This window comes from Chaetodon trifascialis, chromosome 20 (assembly GCF_039877785.1).
Source record: "Chaetodon trifascialis isolate fChaTrf1 chromosome 20, fChaTrf1.hap1, whole genome shotgun sequence".
Taxonomy (NCBI): Eukaryota; Metazoa; Chordata; class Actinopteri; order Chaetodontiformes; family Chaetodontidae; genus Chaetodon; species Chaetodon trifascialis.
Genome location: NC_092075.1, coordinates 7,012,265 through 7,036,126, shown reverse-complemented (window position 1 = coordinate 7,036,126; position 23,862 = coordinate 7,012,265). Strand labels below are relative to the sequence as shown.

At 41.7% G+C, this 23,862-nt stretch overlaps 1 protein-coding gene across 2 annotated transcripts in view; it reads left to right on the top strand.

Annotated features, from left to right (window-relative positions):
* Positions 1 to 23,862, top strand: part of arhgap24 (Rho GTPase activating protein 24) — a 69,350-nt gene that overhangs the window by 15,157 nt on the left and 30,331 nt on the right. The window contains exon 3 of one of the 2 annotated variants that reach the window (XM_070988432.1): positions 8,582 to 8,669. In XM_070988432.1, the coding sequence (XP_070844533.1) occupies positions 8,582 to 8,669 (88 nt within the window). Of the gene's footprint in view, positions 1 to 8,581; positions 8,670 to 23,321; positions 23,356 to 23,862 lie in introns of those variants that run through there. The other variant, XM_070988434.1, reaches the window with a different exon arrangement.

Genomic DNA, 23,862 nt, shown 5'->3' with positions numbered 1-23,862 from the left:
CAGTCGCCTTTAACATCGACAAACACAGACGATGGTTACACTTGTGACTTTTACAGTAGCAGCCGATCATGGCAGAGCCTACGTCTGTGTAAACTTGTGAGGTGTGAAGGTTTCAGAGAGTCACATCACATCCAGCTGCGATCTGAGTCACAGATCTGGACAATAATGTGGACGTTATCCAAACACCCTCTTGCGTACGTCATTAAACCCATGCCTGACATCAGCTTCCGGCTACAGACCCAAACACAGACTTTGTGTGGACATGGCTGGGTGCCACCTGATGCATGAGTGACATACTAAAAGCCAATTTCTGCATCTTCTCTTCTTACTTTGGTTAGACAATTACATTTAGGCGCAGACACTGTCCCTAGCAAGCTCATCGCACAGAGCATGAGAAGACAATGTCTTTAAATGGGACACAGTTCTGGTTGTTAGTATTCCATGAACGCACACTAAATACAGAGACTAGACCCTCTGACTCCTGTATGGTAACTGCATGTGTAATAAGTTCTGTATTGACTGATGGAAAAGTCAATAAACTCTCACTGGACTTGCAACAAGATCCTGCAAGTTTTGTTTTCTGAGCACTTCCTTTCTCCAATACCTCAGGTGCTAACGGGGTGCTACTATGGCGATTATTTTAGGTATGTGCAGGTGCAGTGGTATTTGTGCAAGTTGTGGGGAGGTGGGGGTGGAGGGGGGCACGTTCCCACACAAGAAGTAAGCATGCACCTGGTGCAGGAGCTCAAGTGTTGAATCAAAATTCCTCACACACAACAGGGATTCAGTTGGTATCCCTGGGCAAAAGACCTTGTCTGACTTAAAAAACTTCACTCTCCAACGGCTGCATGTATCAGCCTGTGTAATGTCCCACGGAATAGAGTCATACGTGTTAATGCCTTTACTTTTCCTAATTCAGCTTGAAGATTCATTTATATTTGGAACACAGCAATGGATCACACATACTTTTGCCTCAGTTTACAGAGCATTTCAGTGTCTTTCTTTGTAGTTTGTACTGTCTTTGCAGTGAAAAGTTCAAAATCCCCACAGTGCAGCTGCTGACAGATGCAGCTAGTGACTAACTGATGAACATAGTGGAGCATTTAGCAGCGAAAGTGTTGGTGGAGACTAAAACGAGCTGAGAGAGAGTGAGTATTACATTCACCAGGTGGCCAGAAACATGACTCTAAATGAATATTTGCGCAAAAAGCTGTGTGCTAACAATGTGGTAGCAGTTGCTAACCTGTAGTAATATTACATTACATTTTTTAGCTGAGGGTTTAAGTTACAACCCCTCTAATTCTTATCCAGCTGGTGGCTTCAGAGATTATAACACTACAGTAGCAATTGTGGACAAGCTGCCAGAGACATTTTAAGGTACTGCATGCAGAGTAGCTGCTTCTTATTTTGTGTGGCAGGTCAATTCAGCCACAGAGGTCACCTGTCAGACAAAAATGTGAATCAGCAGTATCAGTTCATGGCATATAATCCACTCCACTGTGTCCTCTAAGGTGCCCTGGAGGGCGATCTGAGAGCAGAGTCAGATATCAGAAATACACACAAGATGTCTGCTCTAGTGGATGGTTTAGATATTTTTTATGTTGCCTTGTGGCTTAAAATACTTCTGTTAACTCATCTTATTTTGGACCGCTGGCAGATTTCCAATCACAGGTCTCGCAGCCCCAGGTCATATCGAAACATCAACAGTGTTACTGTTAAATACTCAGACTGCCACACCATTTAGATAACCTCATCATGTAAGTATTGCTTTGAAGGTTTGACAGTAGCCTAAATCCTGATGTTTACTAAAAATGTCAATCTATATCTCATTAATTGCAAAGCGATTAGATGTCCTGTGAACAATAACTGACCATGTTTTTTAAAGAGGAGTGAGTAATATACATAAAAGACACTGCTGGTATGGCAGTACTGTAGGATCTCTACTGATACAAAGTACTGAACAAAATTACCTCTGCAGCTTTCTGGGGTTTTGTTGCATCCATGCTTTTTATAAGACTTTGTATCTTAAACAGTCGCAGTCTGGAAAATGAGTTTTTATTACAGCTATACACACAAAATATCTCATACTGTTGCAGGCAGCCGGTCATGAAATTTGCTCAGCCTGTTCGTACTTGTATATTCATGTACTCATCTGTATCACTGGGTACCTGGTATCACCATGACCGCGTCAGGAGTGCAAACATTTGCAGCTCAAAACATTGCCTGTACGCAGTGATGGGAATAGTATACAGAGTGCAGACTCCATTCATACAACCTACAAACCTCATTTCAATCTGTGTCATTGATTTCCTTTGGTCTATTCAAACTAAATGTCATCATATTATCACTTCATGAGTTATGCTGTAAATCACGGTTTTATTCTTGTCTACTTCAGGGATGTTTATCATCTAAGACTCCAGGCAGTCTGCTGTTTCAATGTCTCACTTTACTCATCTTTTCCTCTCTCTGGCTTAATAAAACAAAGCTGTGACAGCTTTTATTCGTTAACTGTGGACCACTTTATCCTGTGTGGACTCATTTGAAACTTCCAGTCCAGTGAGGAGCTTGGATTTTGTTAACTGATCACACAAACAGTATAGGACAGTGCAAGAGGAGTGAATGAACAGGAATATGGTTTGTCTCTGCTCTGGCCAGTGCAGCTGTGCGCTAGTTTCAAAGGTGATGTAACCAGAGTCCCGCTGAATCAGATGCAAATTATTTCAGTGGAAAACAGTTGATGAGCAGGAAAATGCCCCCTGTCTATCCTGTGGGTGGTGATTTGTATACTTTGCAAGCTGAAATAGTGATGTCTCCTGCAGGTGTGTTCCAGTTTTAAAGGTGTGAGTACACTGGAACCGAGAGTTCAGCTGAATAAGCTATAAACTAATTTCACAGGAAACAAATGACACTCATATCTTGGGCACATACACTATGCAAAAAAAACATTTTACATAAAAGTGCGTCCACATGCTCAAGCCTCCACATTTACAACTCATTTGCCAACACATCCTCACATACCTACACGACTGAAAAGGTCGAATGCAAATGACTCAAAAAGATTTACATCATCGTGGGACAGTACCAGTGACAGTTTGCTCAGGTCTGGCACCAAAACTACTTGGTTAGAAATAGGAATAGCTCATGAATTAACATAAGTGAGTTGGTGTTATGTACATGATGTAACATAAGCACATTATGTAACTTAAAATGGGTCATTGTTGACTTTCGCTTCACACGGGACACAAACACATCCATCCACACCAGAGTGTACATTTTGTGATAGTTGTCCATACATACAGTATACAGTATGAGCATGAATTTATTCTTTTATAGGAAAAGGAACTAATGTTGATGTACTACCAGAACATGAATGTTACGTAATGTTACTCACAAGGTCTAAAATCGTCAAATTTTTAGTTATTACTCTTGAGCCATTACTTTGTGCCTGTTAAGGTTTTACGTTTCCACAGAGGACTTTGCACCCTTCAGTCTCAATGCCTTTACTGTATTTTATTTAAAATTTCACAGTGATTGCTTTGGTATTTTATGTTCTCTTTGAGAATTTGAGAAATCTCAGCGTCAAATCGTTTTTCAAAAAGCAGTCACAGTTTAGGCAGAAGATATTTTATGAAACCTTATACGGTTCTTGGATGAAGACAAAGGGTCTCTGGAAGGCAGCAGCAGCAGCGGTGACAGGTATTCCTGCAAGAAAGTGACAGGACACCGTGTGTTTTCCAGCTGCTTGCACATAAATCACTGTAGGCTTTCTCGCTTTGTTGTCTTAGGGATCTTGTAGTGTGTGATGGATTTTGTGTGTTTGTCAAAGAAGCATGCTTTAGACCATTCTTGTCCTTGTTGTAAGCTTATACGGCTCTCTGTCCCAGATTTTGTTGCACTTTGCACAATTATTTTTCTAGAAGTTCCAGGGTTGTGTTTGGGTTTAATGCTGGAGAAGGTGTGATTTTCTTAAAGTCTGTCAGCATTACCTGTTCAGACCATCATATCAGATGATAAAGCGGCAAACAAGGTTGACTTTTCCATTCTTTTTAGGTTTCTGTCTTAAAAATCATGTTTTAGCAAGCACTTCTCATACTTAATGGTTACAGCCTTTTTTTGTGATTGCCAACTTTTTAATCCCCCTCTTGTCAGTTTTCACAGTGTCACTTTCTCCTGGTTTATCATGTCTAACTCCTCACATTTAATCCACCAAGTAAATAAAAATTAATGGACAAGTCCTCCATTTTTTTCACCCTATTGCATTTGACTGGCACATTAATATTTTAATGAATGTTATGCGGTCGCAGCTGTGGACGTACTGAGTGTTTTACAGTGGCTCAGCTCACTCAGAGCTGAAGACCAGAACTACCTGTTTTACAACTGTGAAATAATGATGACATTTATTGGATTGTTGGACTCAGTGGAGCGATCAGAACAGCACAACCGTTGCCACTTGAACAGACAGGTCATATAGCAGGCAGAAATAGAGTCGCAGATGAAAAGAATGAACACACAGACAGACAGATGTACTTACTAGAGTCCACACAGGCGAAAAGCACACATACTGTCTCCAGGTCTCCCACTGAGTTTGACTTCCTGTGTCTGAGAGGTCACCGAAGCTGGAGAACCGTAATTATCGGATGAAAGGACTACTGATCAACCAGCCAAGGTTTAATGACTACTTAACTGACCTGTTACACCAATAACTTCTGCTTAATTGACTCTGTTTATGTGTCTGCAATCTGAAATCAATTTCTGCCTCGCAATATATCGCCCCGCATTTTATTATTTTGCCACATGGTCGGTGTTCTACCGTTCATCAAACCAGATCTTTGATTAACAAACTAAGGTCGTCGCTTTACTTAAGCTTCACACTTGATTGACGTTTAAGTAGCCTTGAGCAGATTTTGCTAATGCTGGAGACACAGGAGAAGGTCAAAGAATCTTTATTATGCCAGAGGAGCAATTTGTTGTACAGCCAGCAATATCCATGTAACGATCAGACAAACGATTAACAGGAAACACAAAAGAATCACATTCAGTGATTTAAAAGGCCGTGTCAGCAGGGACAAATGAGGTCCACTGGTCCTGCGTCTTGGCAGATTGTATCTGCAGCCAGAAAGAACTTGAACTCCTGGGATCAGCCAGGATTGACTGGGCCTTCTTCAAAGTCCTAACCTTGAACAGATGAAGAAGGTCATTCAAGGGTGTGTGCAATTTTGTTGCACACTTTGATGATACCCTGCAATCTGTTTCAGTTTTTGAGCGCAAGTGACCCGTACCAGCTGACAAAGGAGAGTGTGAGGACTGATCAATAAAACAAGAAGTATGGTCAACATTAAAACTTTGAAGGTAATGATAAAAGAATGTGTGCTGATGGGCTCGAAGGTCAGCTTGTCATCAATTACAATGCCAGGATACGTGCACTGCTGCGCTAACTCAACAGCCTGAAAATGAATCACCACAGGAGAGATGACCATATTCTTTCTAAAATCTATTGTCATGTCTTTAGTTTTGGACACATTTATGTATGATTGATGCTATAATCAATGTTTTTCCCCTAACGATGGATCGCATGACTACTTTTATGGGAAAGGGGTCACTGGTAGTGATGAACCCTCAGAGAATTATCGCCCAACTTTGTAGTTCACTTCAGCTCTGTGGAGCTTTGAAGCATTTTTGAGCTAATTGTCTTCGAACTGCTCTGATCTGAAAGCTCCAGAAACCCACTGCACGCTAGCTGCTCAGCATCAAACAGCAGAACGACAAAGATAGCAACCAGGTGGAGAACATAATGAGGCACTGAGCTGCTAAAGAGTGCGATACTTTCTTCAGGAGCTGGTGGAGGCCAAAACAGAGCTACTGACTGCTGGATGTGTAATAGCCACCTGTGAATTTAGTTTATTTCTGTTGCGAAAAAATAATGTTTATTGCAATTTAATTGAAAAATTGCATTGTTTTTCAATTCTTTTACTCAAACCCAAACATATGGGAAACAAGGACTTAGGCAGTGTCCAGCAGTGTCTTCCTATCATTTCACTGAGAAAGCCTGTCTGACTCAATTGATGAGACATCCAAGGCACGAGACACTTCCCCTATAACTGTCAGAATTCTCCAAACAAAGCTGAATGTTCACAGAGGTAACATGTTTGGTTTGTGACCAAACAGAGCGTCACATATGGGTTTAATTGCTGCAGGATGTGCAGGCTGGTCAGACAAACTCGTGCCATTAAACGAACAGACCTGGAGTCATAGTCAGTTTTCTGTTTTTTGCTTGCAGTCTGAGAAAACGCACCAAGTTAGATTTCATTTGGAGCACACTGTTGGACACAGCCTCAGAAAGAGCCCCCTGACAGGCTGGGCTGCTGCTTACAAGCCTGAGCCTTCCTGCTGTCGCTTCTCTCAAACAGATTTCTCTGAGATTTTTCTGTCTCGTGTGTTTGTGTGTGTGTGTGTGTGTGCGTGTGTGTGTAGCTTTTTGCTTGAGAACAAAAGATAATTGAGTTTGTGTCATTACACCGCTTCCAAAAATGACCTCATTGTAGTTAACGACAATATAAAAATGCAAAAAACACCCCAAAATAGGCTGTTTTTTTTTGTTTTTTTTTGCCCTGCTGGGTTGGGCCAGGCTACCGTAGTCTTTGCTGGGTAAATATTACTCTGTCTGTGGTTGGGTTTGTCTGCAGCAAACAACAGCCCACCAGGGAGGATGTCAGTATGGAAAGTGTGGCTGTGGCTTAAACGGAGGAGAGAAATGTCAGTGGTGTTGGGGTTTTACAGCATGGAGGAACTACACCGGTCCTTTTCTTCTTTTTCAAGAACATACACGGTCCAAAAGGCGCACAGTTATGAAGTCTATCTCGCCCACACACCATTGATTTAAGTCATCTCCTGTTTCCCTGGAATCAGTATGGTGTGCATGACAAAAAAGATCTGTGTCCACTGAAAGAAAAGTTCTCAAAGAAGCTTTTAATCCCAAGATATTGAAGCTGAGCAGATTCTCTTGCTGACAGCCACATCAAACAAGCTCTTTCTTCTCCCTCATTCCTCCACTTTGGACCATGTCTGTCCCATCTTTATAACCCCCTTTCAAACACTTCATCTGGGGCCTCAGGTAGGGTTTCCACTTCCTGGTTGTCACAGTTATGGCTCATTAAAGAGCTCTCTCTCTCAGCAGGAAGGAAACTGACTCCCCTCAGATCCTGCTAATGTGCATGGGTCCTTAATCCTCATACTGTCACCGATGCACATCTTGTCTGCATTAACATTAACCCAGATAGAGGGCACTCTAATGACTGTCAGATGCTGCACTGTGGCACTGATGTCTGAGTTGTTAATCAAGTGAAAAGTCACCGTTTGAGTGCATAAGGGATTGACACGCAGCTGGTCGTGTTGTAATCCGTCTTTATAGTCCCCCTAATTAGAAGAAAACTAAGTGAAGTAAGTAACTGTCTTGTCATTTTCACAGGATTAACACATGCAAGTGCTTGGTAATTTACTTGTTAAGGTTACCAAACTGCTGAGTGTGTGGTGAATTTAAAGTACGTAATCTCTCAGTACCACTCAGACCCCACTAATCTGGAGGGTTGCAGCTAATGATTAGCTTCATTATCGATCAATCTGCATTGTTTGGTCCATAAAATGTCACAAAACAGTGAAAAATGGTCTTCAGAATGTCCTGAAGGGTTAGGTTTAGTTAGGGTTAGGGTTAGGGTTAGTTCAACTAGCAAATGTAGATCTCTATTCATTGTTTAAGTAGGTAAGCAGTAGCATTTTAAGGCTGATGTGGAGCTAATTACACTATAACTATATGTTGTTGGGTAGTTTAATCAATAACTATGTTGAATCTTTCAAAAGGTCATTATATTTTGTATAAGTACTTAAGCAAAGAACGAGCAGCTTGTGTAAATACAGTTGCCTTCCAGCAATGGCATCTCGAATAAGACACACTGTGACCCTTCTGAGTCCAGCAGTATTAGAGGTGAATAAAGTGTCTCCGGTGCAGGTAGTGAGAGTGTCGTGATGCTCAGTGAGGACTGGATAACAGATCTGCCCCACGACCTGACAGAGTCTTGACAGTAAGGTTGTTGAGAGGTTGACTCTGGAAAAAGCTGATGCTGATGCTCCTGCTATTTAAAGAGGAGAATCTCCGGCCTTTGGTGTCACAGATGATGTATCATTGTGGACAGAGCTGAGCCAGAGACATGGTGATCCTCTGTAAATGCTGCCACTTTGCCACATTTTATAACAGCTCAGCTCCATCACCCAGACCCGTCCCCGGGTACCCGCACCCATCTTCCCAGCTGGCAGAGATGCTGATACCATGACGATGCAGAATCCTTTGACATACATGTCAGACGTGTTTTAAATATATTTTCCCTGCGATAATGAATGAGAGTTGATGTGCTGCTGTTTCAACAGAACTGCTGGAGAAGTTGAGCAAAGTGAGCGGCTCTAGATTAAAGATCAAAACCGAATGCCTAAATCAAATGAGGACTGCGCTCGTAAACAAGGAAAAGGTGCCCAATCCTTTTGTTGGATATCATGTTTTAACCAAAATACTGCTGTTCTGTATTCCTCACAGGGAACCATTTTCCTACCCGGAAACAAAGTTTCAGAGCATCCAACCAGCGGCGACGATGGGGGGAAATTTCTTTTCGAGGTCATTCCAGGTAGGAAGAGGTTAAAGCAATCTAATCGCTTGTTATCTTGACTGAGGACAAAGTGACGATAGCAGTGTTGACTGGAGCACAAGCAGGAACAAAAACAGAAGGTTTTGATCACTCTGGTCTGCAACAAATCATCCAGGGAAGAATTTTGCCATTTCCTGATTTGATGCTTGTTAATGTTAACCATTTGTTTGCCTGCTGTTTGTTGGGCATGTGTGAACAGTTCTCCTGCCTGTTTTTACATCATATTATGGACTTTGATATACAGTATGTATGTATGGTATGCCGATGCAGTCTCTGATGATGGCTTTGCTTTTGACAGATGACTAATATAAAATGTAAAGTACACACTATGTTTTTTAAAGACAGATGAGAGGGATGTGGCACACAATACAGGTTGAGGGACAGGCTTGAATGCACATCATCAAATAAAATGGATTACATATTAGGCTGTTGATGCACTATATGCTCAGGAGGCCACAAATCAGACAGTGAGAAGGGAGAGGGTCACAGGGGAATGTCACTGGAAAGAGATTAGGGGGAAGTTATATGCTGTGAAAAATAATATTACAACATTAGTTCTCTCTTACTTTCCTGCTGCAGTCCTCTCATTTTGTTATTCTGCTGAGAAGAACCTTTTGATTATAAACCCTTTGACAGATTGACTGGAGGTGAAATCCTTTTTCATCTGCCACAAACCTTTTTAGTTCTTTTTAAAGGAATAGTTTTATGGGAAATGTGATTCTAATGCTTTCATTCCCAGATATAGATGAGAAGATTTATGGCACTATGAAGCTTTAAGCAGCAGGTAGTTAGTTTAGCTTAAAGACGGGAAGCAGGGGGAAATAGATAGTTTGATTCTGTGCAAAGATAAAACTAAGTAACACATTATATCTTGTTTCACTACCAGCCGGTTTCATTACCAACCGGATTATATTATGGATGAGGGAGAGCCAAGGTGATGAAAGATGGATGAGTGGAGAAATCAGAGTCGTGAACAAATGGGTGGAGGAGCACGATGATGCAGCAGTGTCAGATGGAGGAGGGATGAGAGGAGGGAACCAGGGGAGCCGAGACCCCGGGGGAGCTGTTGCTTCATATACTTGGATTTTTTGGGATAGTGTCACCAGAGATTTCTTGTATTCACAAGAGAAGACGGGGGAGAGGGTGCCAGTCAAAGGGAACGCGAATGGATCAGTTGAGCTTAAATACCTTTGTGTGGAAATGGGATGTGTTCAAGGTGTGGTCTTTGTTCCCGAAACCTAGATATAAAGCTTAATTTGTTAAATCCATTCAAAAATCCAACTGTAAAAACATCAAGTTTTGGTTTTTCTTTGTGTATAATCCCCGTGTCTAGTCTTTATGTAGCCTTATATTTACGGGACAGATATGAGGGTGGTATTGATCTCAATTTCACCTTGGCAGGAAAGCAAAATGTCAAGCTATTCCTTTGAGTACTGTACTTAGTGTTATTGTGTAGTTCCAACACATAAAGTTTATACTCACATAAATTCTCTTAATTCCTGGAAGCTTATTTTTTTTTGCAGGTTCTCCTTGCTTTTATTCTTTATGCTAAGCTATGCTAATCGCCTGCTAATGCTGGCTTCATATTTAGCATACAGACGTGAGATCTCATCTGGCTCTCTGCAACAAAGCCAAAAACTGCGCTTCCCAAAATGTCAAACTATTCCTTTTGTTCATTGTCGAGAAGCTTGGCTCACTTGACTTAAACCACTGACCACACACACACATGCTCCTATACATACTCCTACACATAAACTCAAAGAGGAACACATGCACCACCAGAAGACGGTATGGAAACATGTTCGAATACAACACAAAGGGACAGAGGGATATTTTCCCAGGCGGAGCAATGCCGGGAATGTGAGTCTATGGAATAGATATTTAAAACACACACGCACACTGGGGAAATAGACACAGCTGGTGAAAGATACAGTAGCAGAGTGCATCAGCAGCACCAGTTAATCTATCTACATTAAAACACTAGAAAACACAGGATGTGTGCAGAAACCACTTGTACTCTGTTTATCTTTATCTTTTCCCTGGTGTGTATCCACCACAGTTTCTCTCAGAAGCCATAATATGATTTCAAGATATTTTCTCACATGATTTGTGGCTCTCATTGAACAGGCTCAAACTCAAACACGACGTGACCCAGCAGATAATAGCTCATTGTCACGTTTGTTACCAGAAGGTCCATTAAAGGCCGTGCGGACTGAACCAGGGCGGTTGGCCAGAACTGACAGAGGAAAAATCCAGGTGTGTCACAGGTTGACTTGAAATAGGGTGTGTTTTGGATGTTAATGACTTTGCTGGATTGCTAATAGTTTCTGCATCAGATGAGGATTAAAAGCTCCCTGCAGAGATCATTTCATGCACTCTCAGTTGCTGCTTTTCTCTGCAGCCACTTGTGATTAATAGTTCTAATGGCTGGAAGATGTTAGGAGAAACAATGAACCAGTTTAGTTAACACGCTGTTTTCCATAAGCCAATACATTTTGATGTAACAGCACATATGAATGAATATAAAGCAGCAGCGCTCAGTATCTAAAAGCATTAGATGTGAGGTATTTTGATGCTATTTGATCATCTTACAGTGCACATCAGGTGTGAGTTTTGAAGACATTTTGACATTAACACCATAATATGTTTGACATCTTCCATATATGGATCAAATAATCAGTTTTGCTTTTGAATTTCTGTCAGAAAGCAAATTTGTCCGGTAGCGGGAAGAAAAGGGAAGTTTTCAAAAACAAAACTTAAAATTTTCACTTCTCTCTTTTTTTTTTTTTTTAATTTCCATGCTCTTCAGCTGAAAAAGAAGCAGAATGTAAATAAATAAGTCGTCTGTTTTTAGACTGGTATTTTGATGCTGAGATCCCACGCACAACATGACTTAGAGAAATGCAGAACAAACAGCTGAAAAGTTGCTGACGATTGGTGACATTTAGGACACATTGCATCAGTCAACTTTTCTCTGGAAAATCTGTGGTCAGTGCCAACTTTCCAGGTAATGTCAGTGTCTTTCCCATGCAATCTGCATGTTTTAGTCAGACTTCAAATACAGCACACCAAAAACTAAGTCTCATGCCTCACTGACTCATTGTGCCCACTTTCAATTTTCAGTTCCCTCTTTCCAGGTGTTGCATGCCATTGCACATTGGGAAATGTCATATTATTGTTACATATAACAGTCTGTGGTGTGTGGTCTGTGGTGTACTGACAGATTTCCATTTTCTCTTGACTTATGAGGCTTCGTGTTTGTGTTTTCTAGTCTGTTTTTTCCTCCTGTGGGAACAGACTGTATTGGCTTTATGTAAAAAAAACTCTGAATAAGAGGAAAGGAAATTTGAAATACAGTGACTGCAGTCATAACAGAATTTCCACTGTTTACCAGATGCTGCCCTGAGCTGCCGTATTCCTCTTAACTCACTTTAAAGGATGTGAGCTGCTGGACGATCTATCCTGGTTATCTATGTTGGATATATGAAGGTGTGTTGTGCCTTTTGTGGCGCTTAGTGGTGGTGAAGGTGGTTACATATCGAGGAGCAGTTTCAACCTGCCATAGTTTCAGTCCTGCATGACTTAGAGGCCGCAGGAATGATGTACTACCATTTAATACAGCAACTGTAAATCAAATGTTGACATATTGATATTGCACCATATGATGCATTTTCAGGTTTTGTTATCAAGCATTCAAATTTTCCCAATAGCGTCAGTGCATTGTTTAATGCAGGGAAAAGAGACAGAAGTACAAAGAGTTATTGAGAAGACTGTGCTAACATGGTGCAATTAAAGTGTAAAAAATAATAGAAAGCATCTATTGTCCCTAATAGATTGAGAATATGAGGGGTGTGATAATATATTGTAAAGTTTTGTGTCCTAAAATCTGTTGTGTTTTCAAGTTCATAATTCAGGGGCGGTTACCAGTAGGATGCGCAAAATAATTAATGACTTCACCTTCAGATCTTTGTTTTTGAGACCAAAGTCATGAGTGACTGATGAGGCTTTGATTATTCTATATGTAACATTTTCACAGTTTTTGTCCTCATCCATTAGTTGTTCTTTCTTTTTTTGAATAAAATGCTTTGATTATTTAGACAGTTTACACAGAGGATTTAGACTTTAGCTGCAGGTGGAAAACCTGGATCTTTTTACCTTGTTTGTTCAAAGTGCCTTATATTTATCTTTTTAAGCGCACAATGTTTTTTCAGTACTTTCACTAAACCATGAAACTTTAATACCACTGAAGCCCATGTTACAGTTCTGGGATAAGTGCAAGTAGAGAGGAGTCATGAAGTCATCAAACTGACTCCATCATTCAGTCTTACAGCAGCAAGTTAGCTAATATTAGCTAGCATTAGCCACCGTAAGCTACCCCAGAACAAGGGTGCAGAAGCAAAACCACACATTTTATTATTTAAACTGATTTTTACTTCTTCTTTCATAAGTTAGTTTCACTTCAAAGAAATATTTTTTGAGAAATGCAGTTATTATCTGTTTTACACAAAGATAGGATAGGATAAATATGAAACTACAGCCAGTTAGCTTAGCATATAGCCTGGCTCTGGCTAAAGGTAACAAATTCCTGCACCTTTAAAGCTCACTAATTCAGACATTATATCTCAGCATTTCATCTGTGCTGTTTTATGGATGTTTAATCTCTCTAGAACCCCTGTTTCTAGTATTTATGCTAAACCAAGCTAACCGGGTGCAGCTTTGTGTCTAAATGATAGACATATACTGTACACCGCCTTTATTTAATCAAGTGCAATAGTCTCATTTCAGAGTGGTATCGTCATCTAACTCTTAAGTACTGGTCTTAGTGTTATTGTGTAGTCTGGACACACATACTGTAGGTTCATACTTAATCTATCAAACACTGGGCTTGTTATGGCTGTTTCTTGGATGCCACAAAATTACTCACGCAGATCAAAACATGTGGATTAGAGTATGACTAACCCCATTTTCACTACAAGGCCCTTGCGAGTTGTTAAAAACACATCAGGACTCAACACACTTGAAGAGAGTTACAGCAAGACTCACAAATACTACTAAACTGTGTTCCCCTTTCTGCAGCATCTACCCCGCCCTCATACTGATGGAAAACAAGGACATGGCTTGTTATGAGACAGCAAATAAAGAGGTCTAAGAGAAGCAGAGAGAGAAAATGAAAGGAAAACACAACACATATATTCCACTGGTCTAAATGGGGCTCTGCAGTTTGAACACAGCACATGGACAGTCTCTGGCAGACAGAGAGACAGGAAGTGATGGAGGGGGGTGGAAGTCAGAGTTGTACAGAGTTGTTCGTTGTCTTGTGAGGCTGGTGGGGAGGTTTGAACACGAGCCGGCTATCCGGTGACTGCCAGGGGCTTGAATAGCAGCATCAGGACATCTGTACGAGGAGGAGACTCTCACATTAACTCACAACTGTATTTTTAGCTTTGCTGGAAAGTTTTACCTAGTTACTCTGTGCCTTCAAAAATGTGCAGAATAGTTCACACAACAGCTCTGCAGCTTTTATTCACCTGCGCTGTGCTCGCTCTGATGCTTTTTCTGTTCCTCTCGTTTGTTGTTCTCGTCTCTCTCGTCTTTGTCTCTTTCGCTGTGCACATCCACATCTGGATGATGTGTGTTAAACCTGCAGAAAGAGCCACTGAGGAGGGGAGGGGGGCTTATGAAGCAGAACCACCACATGGCTAACAATATTTAGACTGGAATCATGATTATGTCTGACAGAGACACACAGGTAGACACAATGGGGCTTTTGTCTTACTCGCCCAAACCAAGACTTTAAGCACCGCTGACGTTGTCTCCCATCAAACTGACACGTTACAACATGTGCGAGCGCACATGAGGCTGAGCTGAAGCAAAGAGGAATAACAACAAAACTGCATGGATACAGCTGTCAAACTTCTTGCATTAAATGCTTTTCTTAAGATTATCTGTGCGTTTTTATGCAATGCTTAAGGATTACCTGCAAACTATTTTAAATCCTGGTACCACCAAGTGATCACAGGAAAAGTAGCTTCTTAAGAGTATCTCTCACACACAGGCGGCGCTGACAGAATAAAAACTGGATTCCTCTCAGTCATGTATCTGGAATACATATCAGGACATCCTGCCGCTCAGGATTAGTGTGCAGTTTTATCTGATGTTGTTGAATCCTCCCAAGAATGCCAGGTATGATCTGAATACAGCTGTGTGGCATAACACAGCTCTGAGCGCCGGGGATCCAGGTTTTGAGACTTCAAGCAGAGTCTGCATTCAGCAGATTAGGATTTGAGACAAAATGGCACAGACGCTTCTTTTTTTTTTACCTGTCAAAGTTGCATGAATACCTGTAGCTAAATGTCACTCCCCGTGGTCCAACTGTGATTAATCATCCCATTCCTATAAAACAAGAATCAACACAGGAAACACTCCCTGCTGTGTTTTTGATGGAGAAACAGTGTGCTCTTCTTTCCCCAAGCTCTAATAAACACACTGCCTTGGCTCCAGTATGAGTTCACTATGTCACTCTCTCTCTTTTTGCCCCGGGCTCAGTCTTTCTCTCTCTATCTGTTTCTCTCAGTTTCTCTTGGTAGTCCGGTTAGAGTAGCTGGTCAGGCCACAGCAAGTCACCGCTGCTGAATTATACGAATATTTCCCCGCTCATCCCCAGAGGCCGCCACCCCTTCATTCATGAGATGACCTCAGGATCATGTTGCCACGAGCAGGTGGACGACCTCAAGCATAAATGCTGTTTACAAAGCAAAGCCTGAGTCTGCAATACACACCTGAAGAATAAGTTTTTTCTTCAATACAGAATATTGTGTTTGGCTTCAGCTTATCATATGAAGTAATGCAATGTGCAGGCATTTTAAATGTGAGTTATCATGGAGCAGTGGTGAAGTTTGAGGAGAGCCTCAGTCTAAATAAAGGTGATAGTGCCCTCATGTGGTTTTTGAAGTCATTACAGTTTGAGGAGTCACATCCAGTCTTGTCTATGTTTCTGTTTTTGGCATTTTTGCAAATAAGCAGGCTTAGGCTAATGGAGAGAAGATGGAAATTAATGCTTGATGTGCATTTTCATATTGTCACAAACAGAAGAAATGCACTAATGTAGTACAATTCATAATAAATTCTGCAGGATTTCAGTCTTTGTGCTGTGAGTTAATATGAATCCTTGTACATTAATGACTGGTTTAAATTAGTTGTGGTGACATGATTGAAAAGGGCAGAACTTGCTTGTGTTTATTTAAATTAACTAGTTTCAGTCAGAAATATGAGTGAATAATTACGTTTATGAATGCTTTGCAGAACATAATAGCGGCATTTTAATTGCTTATATGTTGATATTGTAGTTTATTATTCAGAATTTGTTTGTTTTCTTTGCAATAACTGACTCACTTAAAAGTTTTAAAATGTTTCATGAGTTTGGTTTATTGCACTTCTTTGTAGTCAGATTGTATCACTTATCACAGTAAAATGTAATGAGTTTCATGTGTAGTGCCTCGTGCTTAATGCTCCATCATTATCCTTTGACTGTTGGTTTGACGCTTGTGCCTGATGGGTAGCCATAGCCTCCTTGGTGACCTCTGCAGTGATTCATGAGTGTCATATGTCAGTGAGGTGAATGGCTTATTAATGCGATGTGATTGAGTTATGATAATCACAGTGTAAATATGAGCAGGCAGGCACGGCAGAAGGAGAGTGAATCAGACCGGAGACCCTTCTCATCGTTATAATTCTGGTGAATAAGAAAACTGAATACATACTGTGACTGTATAATCAGAGTAGGAATGTGCTTTATCAGGATAACACGCTAATCTTACCTAAACCTATATAGTCAGACCTCTTATTAAAGAGTAATGACTGAGTGGCTACCATTGAACTGTGGCGACAGACGTGTAATTATAAGACCACAGACAACTGTGCTGTTCATTATGAAGTAGCCAGAAGTTACTTAAAAGCCAGCATGTAGACTATAAGCACCTAAAGCTGATGATGGAGTGATGAATGGGTGAATTGGATTAAAAAAACAGCAGAGGTTGCTTTAATAAACCAAACAATTATTCCACTTGTTCGCTGATGGTAATAAATGTGGCAGGCTGAGAATATTGCCCTCCAGGCATCAGTGTTTAAGGTTGAAGAAGCCCCAGTAGAGTAATTGAGGAAGCATATTAATCTGTGGTGCTGACATTTCAGTGTCAGGATGTACAGAGGTGGTTTTCAAATAGGCCCCCATGTCACATTAGTCATGGATAACTCCTGGCGCTGGCATCGGCCATTTGCATGTATATGGTGCACATAAACAAAGGTTCAATGACCACTTCTGCAGCTTTATGCTAAATCATGTTTATTTCTGAGGGTTGGCTCAACTAGTATAATCCATTTTTATCATCTCATGTTATCTGGAGCTCCTCTATGCACATGTTATAATGGTGTTTATGGAGTGTCTGGTAGACCGCGGCCTATTTTAATCCCACAACAGGCTCACAGCTTCATCGGCAGTTCTATTTCAAGGTGTGCTTCAAAGAGAGGCAACTGGTTTCCACACAAGTCTTTGACTTCCTCTTCATTACAATGCAGAGGAGCTTCAGAGGTTTTGGTTAACTCAGTGTGCAGGCATGACTTTTAAACATGTATGATCAAGGCAAGGTTTATTTGTCTAGCACCTTTCGGTGACAAGGGAATTTATAGTTCTTTACGTAAGGCATTAGACAAGCTATAAATGAAACACAAGACTATATAAAAAGACATATAGATGGGATTTTAAGAGTCGAATAAAACAGAAGACAAATTAAGCGAAGTCCAGACACACAATTAAATCAAACATTGGTGTAGAAATAGTTCACATAGACCAGCAGATTTCAAAGGAAAAGGTGTGGCAGTACATAAAATAGGAAAATAACTTAAATATAGAAAAAAAAGAGGAAAAAGTCATATACGAAAATATCATCATTAAAACAAAATACAAGAATACACACTGTTTGACTGCAGGCTCATCTACTGAACTGCAGTAGAGAGAGAGAGAGAGAGAGAGAGAGAGAGAGAGAGAGAGAGAGAGAGAGAGAGAGAGAGAGAGAGAGAGAGAGACCCACCCAGCTATAATAAATCAAAAATCTCCAGGAAATAAAATTCCTTCTGCACCCAACACACATACACGAACACCACCTCCTGCACCCACTTCACTGTCACATAGCTGGAACACATCTTCATGCATACACAAGTGTGATCAAATTAATCTGACACACAGGATCAAACAGGCACCTCTCTGTTCCAACTGCACGTTTTGATATATTGATTTAATAAGATGTATAGTGCCCACACGGCTCCTAATGCATCATAAATCCAGGAGAAATACAGCGACAGTATCAAGGCCTGCATTAAGCAGGAATGGAGTCAAATTGATGTTATGGATATTGCTGTGTTAAAATGATGAAGCCCGGAAAGGCATGAGTGACAAGACTCTGCTTTGCATATAAAAGTGTCGTCTGTCTTCATTTGCACGCCTCCCACTCGTCTGTGTGGTCAGAGCCTGTGGGATGTTGTCAGTGTCCTTTCTCTCACTCAAGAATTCGCTTTGTGATATGACATTTTGAAAAAGGTCAGAAACTGAACTTCTCCTTCCTCTCTCTCTTCCTCGGCGTATGTTTGTATATGTGTGGGTGTGCGGACATGTTTACACACATCCATGTTTTCCCAGTGCGCATATAAAGTCAATAACCCGCTGTCTGTGACACAGCGGCATATGGCCTCCTGGAGGAGTTGTGGCCTGGCAATCAGCTGCTGTTGACATTTCTCATACGGGGCTTCTGAGACTCACATCCCCTGTTGTTGTTGTTGTTCTCTTGATATCTGAATTTATGACCCCGAAACAAAGGGGCAGAGGGCCATCTCAGACACACACATACAGTGGATATCAATGTCCTGGCAGCGTGAAGTGAGAAAATAGTCCATGAAAGCTGGAAAGATGGCTCAGTATCACCCAGAGATATCATTTCAGAGTTGCATAGCCCCCCCCCCACCCCCCACCCGCCCATCCCAATGCAACACAGACATGTTTCACATTGAATTAGGTCATAATATCAGCCAATTTTATTTTCCTCAATATTCTAAACCCGCAATCCAATAACTGGAGAGTTTCCGCCTCTGATGCAACATTGAGCGTTGAAAACAGCCACCCGCTGGCTTCATTAGTGACATTTTCCCCAGGGAGGATCTCAGGGGAGGATGTTTGTGTTTGAGATTGTGACAGTTCATTTGGAGCTCAGTGCTGCGGCACAAACTCTGAAATTATGAAGCATTTATAGCCTGATATGAGGGAGGCATTTTGAAATAGGAGGCTGAAAGCATTGTGTTGACATTGCAGTAAACATACACTGCATCTCTTTCAAATAGAGACATTTACAGAAATAGCTACGTTGATATAAATTTCCATGAACTTTTGCACACACATTGAGTCCCAGAGGATGAATCCTACTGACTTTGGTGATCCCCTGACTTTATTTAGTGCCACCATCAGGTCAAAATCAGGTCAGAATTTGTTCTGTTCTTTACTTTATGACTAAATATCTGTCAGACATTCCCACCATCCACAGATGCACTTTGTCTTTTCTATTTAGGAGATATTTGCATTGCTAACATGCTAAACTACAATGATAAACATGGTACACATTATAGTTTACCGCTATTATAGAGTGTATAACTATAGCATTGCCATTGTTAGCATATTAGCATGATTGTGTTAGCTCAAGACGCCGCTGTAGAGCCTCACAGAGCTGGTAGCGTGTCTGCAGTCAGTCTGATTTACAACATTACCCTCATGGTTACACAGACAAACTTAATTGAAAAGATCTGGATTCCCTGATACAAGTTCTCCATGACAAGCAACACAAAACGCCAGCATCTTGTAAACAAATCCACACTTCACCCTTATAACTGAAACCAAACTATTTAACTTGAAAACAAAGACAGCTGGATGCTGACCAAACTGTTTATCACCATCCATCCTGTTCAAATGCCTCTGTTATGGAATCGGCTAATTAGACTTGTGCCCATAAGCTTGATGGTAGTTCAAAGTTCTGCAGGTTGATGCCAGTGAAGACCAGTGATATCAGTCTAAAATAAGAGGCCCCCCAGTTGGTACTCCTTTCTCTGAAAGTTATTTGCAGGCCAGCCTAGTTGCTACAGCAGAGTCTTGGGTTGGGAGCAGATAATAGAGGCAGCGGAGAATGATTTTTACATGTTCCTTATCGAGCCATGGAAAAACATTTGGTGTGCCAGAAGGCGGAGGCAGGACATTGCTTAGTGTGTCTTTGCAGAGGCCTGGAAATGCTGACATTGACTGAGGAAATAGTTGGAAGGTGTAAGAAGCAGTTTGAGAAAGAAAACCCAGCGGACCTTTATTCAGGAGAAAAGGGGAAATTTTTGGTGTCTGAGAAAGTTTCCTTGGCAGTAGTTGCTGAGATAGAAAACTCATCAATGTCAAGGAAGTGGACACAGATGAATCTTGTCTGGATAATGTTGCAGTTCCATGATTGAAAAGTGTCACACAGAATTTGACAGCGGCACCATTGAACGGTACTTGAGGTTGGACGCAGATCATTTTGTAGATTTTGTGCTCCAAAAGATTGCAGACAACTCAAATTCCTTTCCTCTGAAAGCCTCTGACAAGGTGCTGGAAAGGAAACTCTGGCTGACTGTCAAATGGATTTAAAAGTACCAATGCAGAGTCCTGCTGATTTTCAAAGCAGAGGCAACATCTTTTTACCCTCCCACAACTCGTTGAAAGGATGGAGTTTGCTGGGCCTGTCTACATGTGGCTTTGTGGATTAGGAAAAGGTCACTGACCAGGTTCCTCAAGGTATCTTGCAAGAGGTGCTGTGGGAATCTGGGCTCCCAGAGCTGCAGCAGCAGGCTGTTATTGTACATTCAGGGACTGTTATAATGATCAAGTCAGTCAAAGGGGCCATTGGACTCTCTGACAAGGATGCCTCCCTTCTGTGTGGGATTTGCACAGACTTCTCATTAAGACAGAAGGTCTGGAGAATGTTTGCTTCAGCGATATTGCCCTTTCACGGTCATCTGATTATTATTTCTAACATGCAATGGAACATGCTACGTGTGGTGGTTACATCTCAGTTTAGTTTGAAGCAATGGTTGTTAAGAAAAGAGACTTTCTGTTGTCCCGGCATCCAGCAGAGTTCCAAGGAAGTCACCGCCGATGACAAGCTAGCGAGGCCAGCGAAAACTAGCCCAATGAAATCTTTGGTCAAATCCACATAAGCCTACCACTGAAGGTCGTAGCAGTCTGGAAACCGTCCAATACATTACCACCTGTAAAACCAGTTTCCAGCTTCAGAGTGCCTGGTCGGCAAATTTTGTCAACCTTGCACAGGCATGGGCTAGCTGTTTCCCACTGTTCCCACTCTTTATGCTAAGCTAAGTGGCTAGTGGACGTAAGTGGCAGCGGTATCAATCTTTTCGTCTAACTCTTGGAGAAAAAGCAAATCATCTCTCAAGATATCGAAAAATTCCTTTAAAAGAAGATGCAATATATGTATGTTTTCCCAGAAATGTCATTGAATGTACAGGATTTAATAGTTAACGTGAAAGTTTGTTCTGTAAGTGGGAGGTTACAACTTTGTAACAGCACATGAATATGATTGATGGCTTTATATGTTGTCAGTGTTTTCAGCAGCAGTCTGATCAGTGGTTACACTGCTCTTATGTTTCTCTGTAACAGCACATTGTGTTGTTTGTGTATTTTAGTGATGGGACCAAAGCCTGTGGGAGCTCACATAATGGCTCAAACTGCACATTGAATGATGAAGCCCATTTTTCATAAAGCCATGACTGATCAACCACTAAATGGGAAAAGGCAGCTGCAATAACAACACGAGAGGATAACATGTAGGATGAGTGGACATGCAATGTTGCCTGCCACACTTTTTGTGTTGTACAGGGGAGGCGTTTCACTTAATGATGCATCCTCCACTAGCTCCAAACAAAGCTGTCATTTCGCAAAAAGATGATAAACTAGGAGCTTGTGCTGATAGATGGTTTCGTATCTGAGCTGTGAAGGACAATAAATGGTACAACAAAAGACAATTTTGTAATTATACACACATTTATTTGACCCACGCATGCATTCTTCATACCTAACCAGGCACAGACTCTTGCATGATTGAACTTCTGACTCAAAAAGGTATGAGACAAAAAGCAGGAGACTGGAGAATTCAGCATGTCCAAACAATGAGCAAGTGTTTCTGTGTCGTATCTGTTGTTTGAAATATCCGCCTCATTCTCATCTGTGCTGTGCTGAGACAATTCCAGACCCTCTCCTTCCTTCCATGTGTCTGTACATTATTATTCCTGTGTGTCTGCGGCAGTGAGATCCTCTAGAGGAAATGCATGGCGGCACGCAAACAGGCCGAGTTTCAGGCCAAAGCAAGGGACAGGACAGGAAGCTCCGATGCTTACATAACAGCCCTATTGAGGGAATCGGTATTTGACATGTCACATAGCAATCTCCTCCATCAGCGTCCCACTCTAACCCCCGTCTACACCCCCTGCTCCCACATGTATCAGGTTGGCCAGGTCTCAGCGAGGGCACATTCTGGCCTCCGGTGGAGTTTCTCCTGGACTACTACAGCATGTTTGTCTGATGGGGACTCTTGACTTGAATGTTCAGACCAATGGTATGTAAACTGATTTCTGTCTGGATAAATATTTAGATCTCTCCTCAGCACCCGCTTCTTTCCTCTCAGTTAAACGCAACAGGTAGCGTCGGTCTTAAATTCAATCACCCTGCCAGCCCAGGTTCAAAGGGGCCATTTAATGGAAGCCAATGATGTGTGGCTCTCCTTTAAGTCTGGGTGAGATTGAAAAACGATAAGGAGGCTATTAAAGACCTTGCTCCAAGAGGGAGAAACCCCGGTGTCTCAGGGCTTCTTGGCCACCAGTAGCAGCAGCCTTGTCGACCCTGCACCGCTGTATTTATAGAGCGCCGTGGATGAGTCATTTGGCCGAACGCCAACTCTTCGTTTGCTAGATTTACAGGTCCCCACTTTGGGGAGGGCTGCTTGATTTACGATGCACCCCCTCCCCCTCCACCACCACCACCAGCAGCTCCCACCCCACCCCTCTCACTTCCTTCAGAGACAAGCAGACACACCATCTTGCCTTCAGCTTGCTGTCTCACTCGATTTCATTCGGCCGCTCTCTCCTGCACTTCTTTCGTGTGTTTCTTAGAAATATGCTTCCTCTGCTCTTCCAGCTCCTTTGTCAGAGGTAAATGTAGAGGAAATGCTCCCTGAGAGGCAGACAGTCGCCTTCGTCTGACCTTGCCTAAGTGCTGCTGATAGGCGTGTCATATTGACCTGCCTTTGACTTAAGAAAATGAAGTTTTAGGCGAAAGAGTTATATGAAGTGGAGGAAAGAAGGAGGCGAAGGAAGTGTGTGTGGGGGGGGAGTAGGAAGGACAGTAGTGAGAGCAGTGGAGTGTGTATTAGCAGAAGGAGATAAATCTGACTGTGGCACAGAATAAGAACAGATGAAGAAGTGGCACTGGGGGGCCGGCGGTCAGCAGCGACAGCGTGGCTTTTGCTCCTTCAACCTCCCGCTGAGAAGGGGGCACATCTTCCTCTGCACCCCATGGATCTTAACTCCAACCCAGGTCTGTCTCTTTACATAACAGTAATGAATACTAACACGTTTGCATCTGGTTTGGACAGTTTCATCACGATGGCAGTGATATTATTAGACTTAGCGCGGTCTTCAGTTTCAGTTACGGCTGCAGGAAGCAGTGGAAGGATTTCTCAGGCAGCTTTACTTGTCTTAAACTTAAGACACAAAGCTACTTGCAGATAAGTTGCAAATTACTCTCTGTTCTCACCGAGAACGTGTCTTTTCCAAAACGCTGGCCATTCATCACGTCAGCAGATGGGTGTTTTACAAGTTACGGTTCAAGTTTATTGCAGCTGTGATTTCAGACGAGCAGTTAATGATACTTGAATTCTTCATTTTCCTGCTGTTCTGGTGGCATTGCTGCAGCTTTCTTTTTGTTGGTCCTCTAATGGTGTTATTATTTCTGACAATATGTTTCATTTCATATGCAGTAATGTCTTTTTATAGAGGGGCTTTTCCTCAGGGGTAAATCTCTTGGTGTTTGATGAAGATCCTC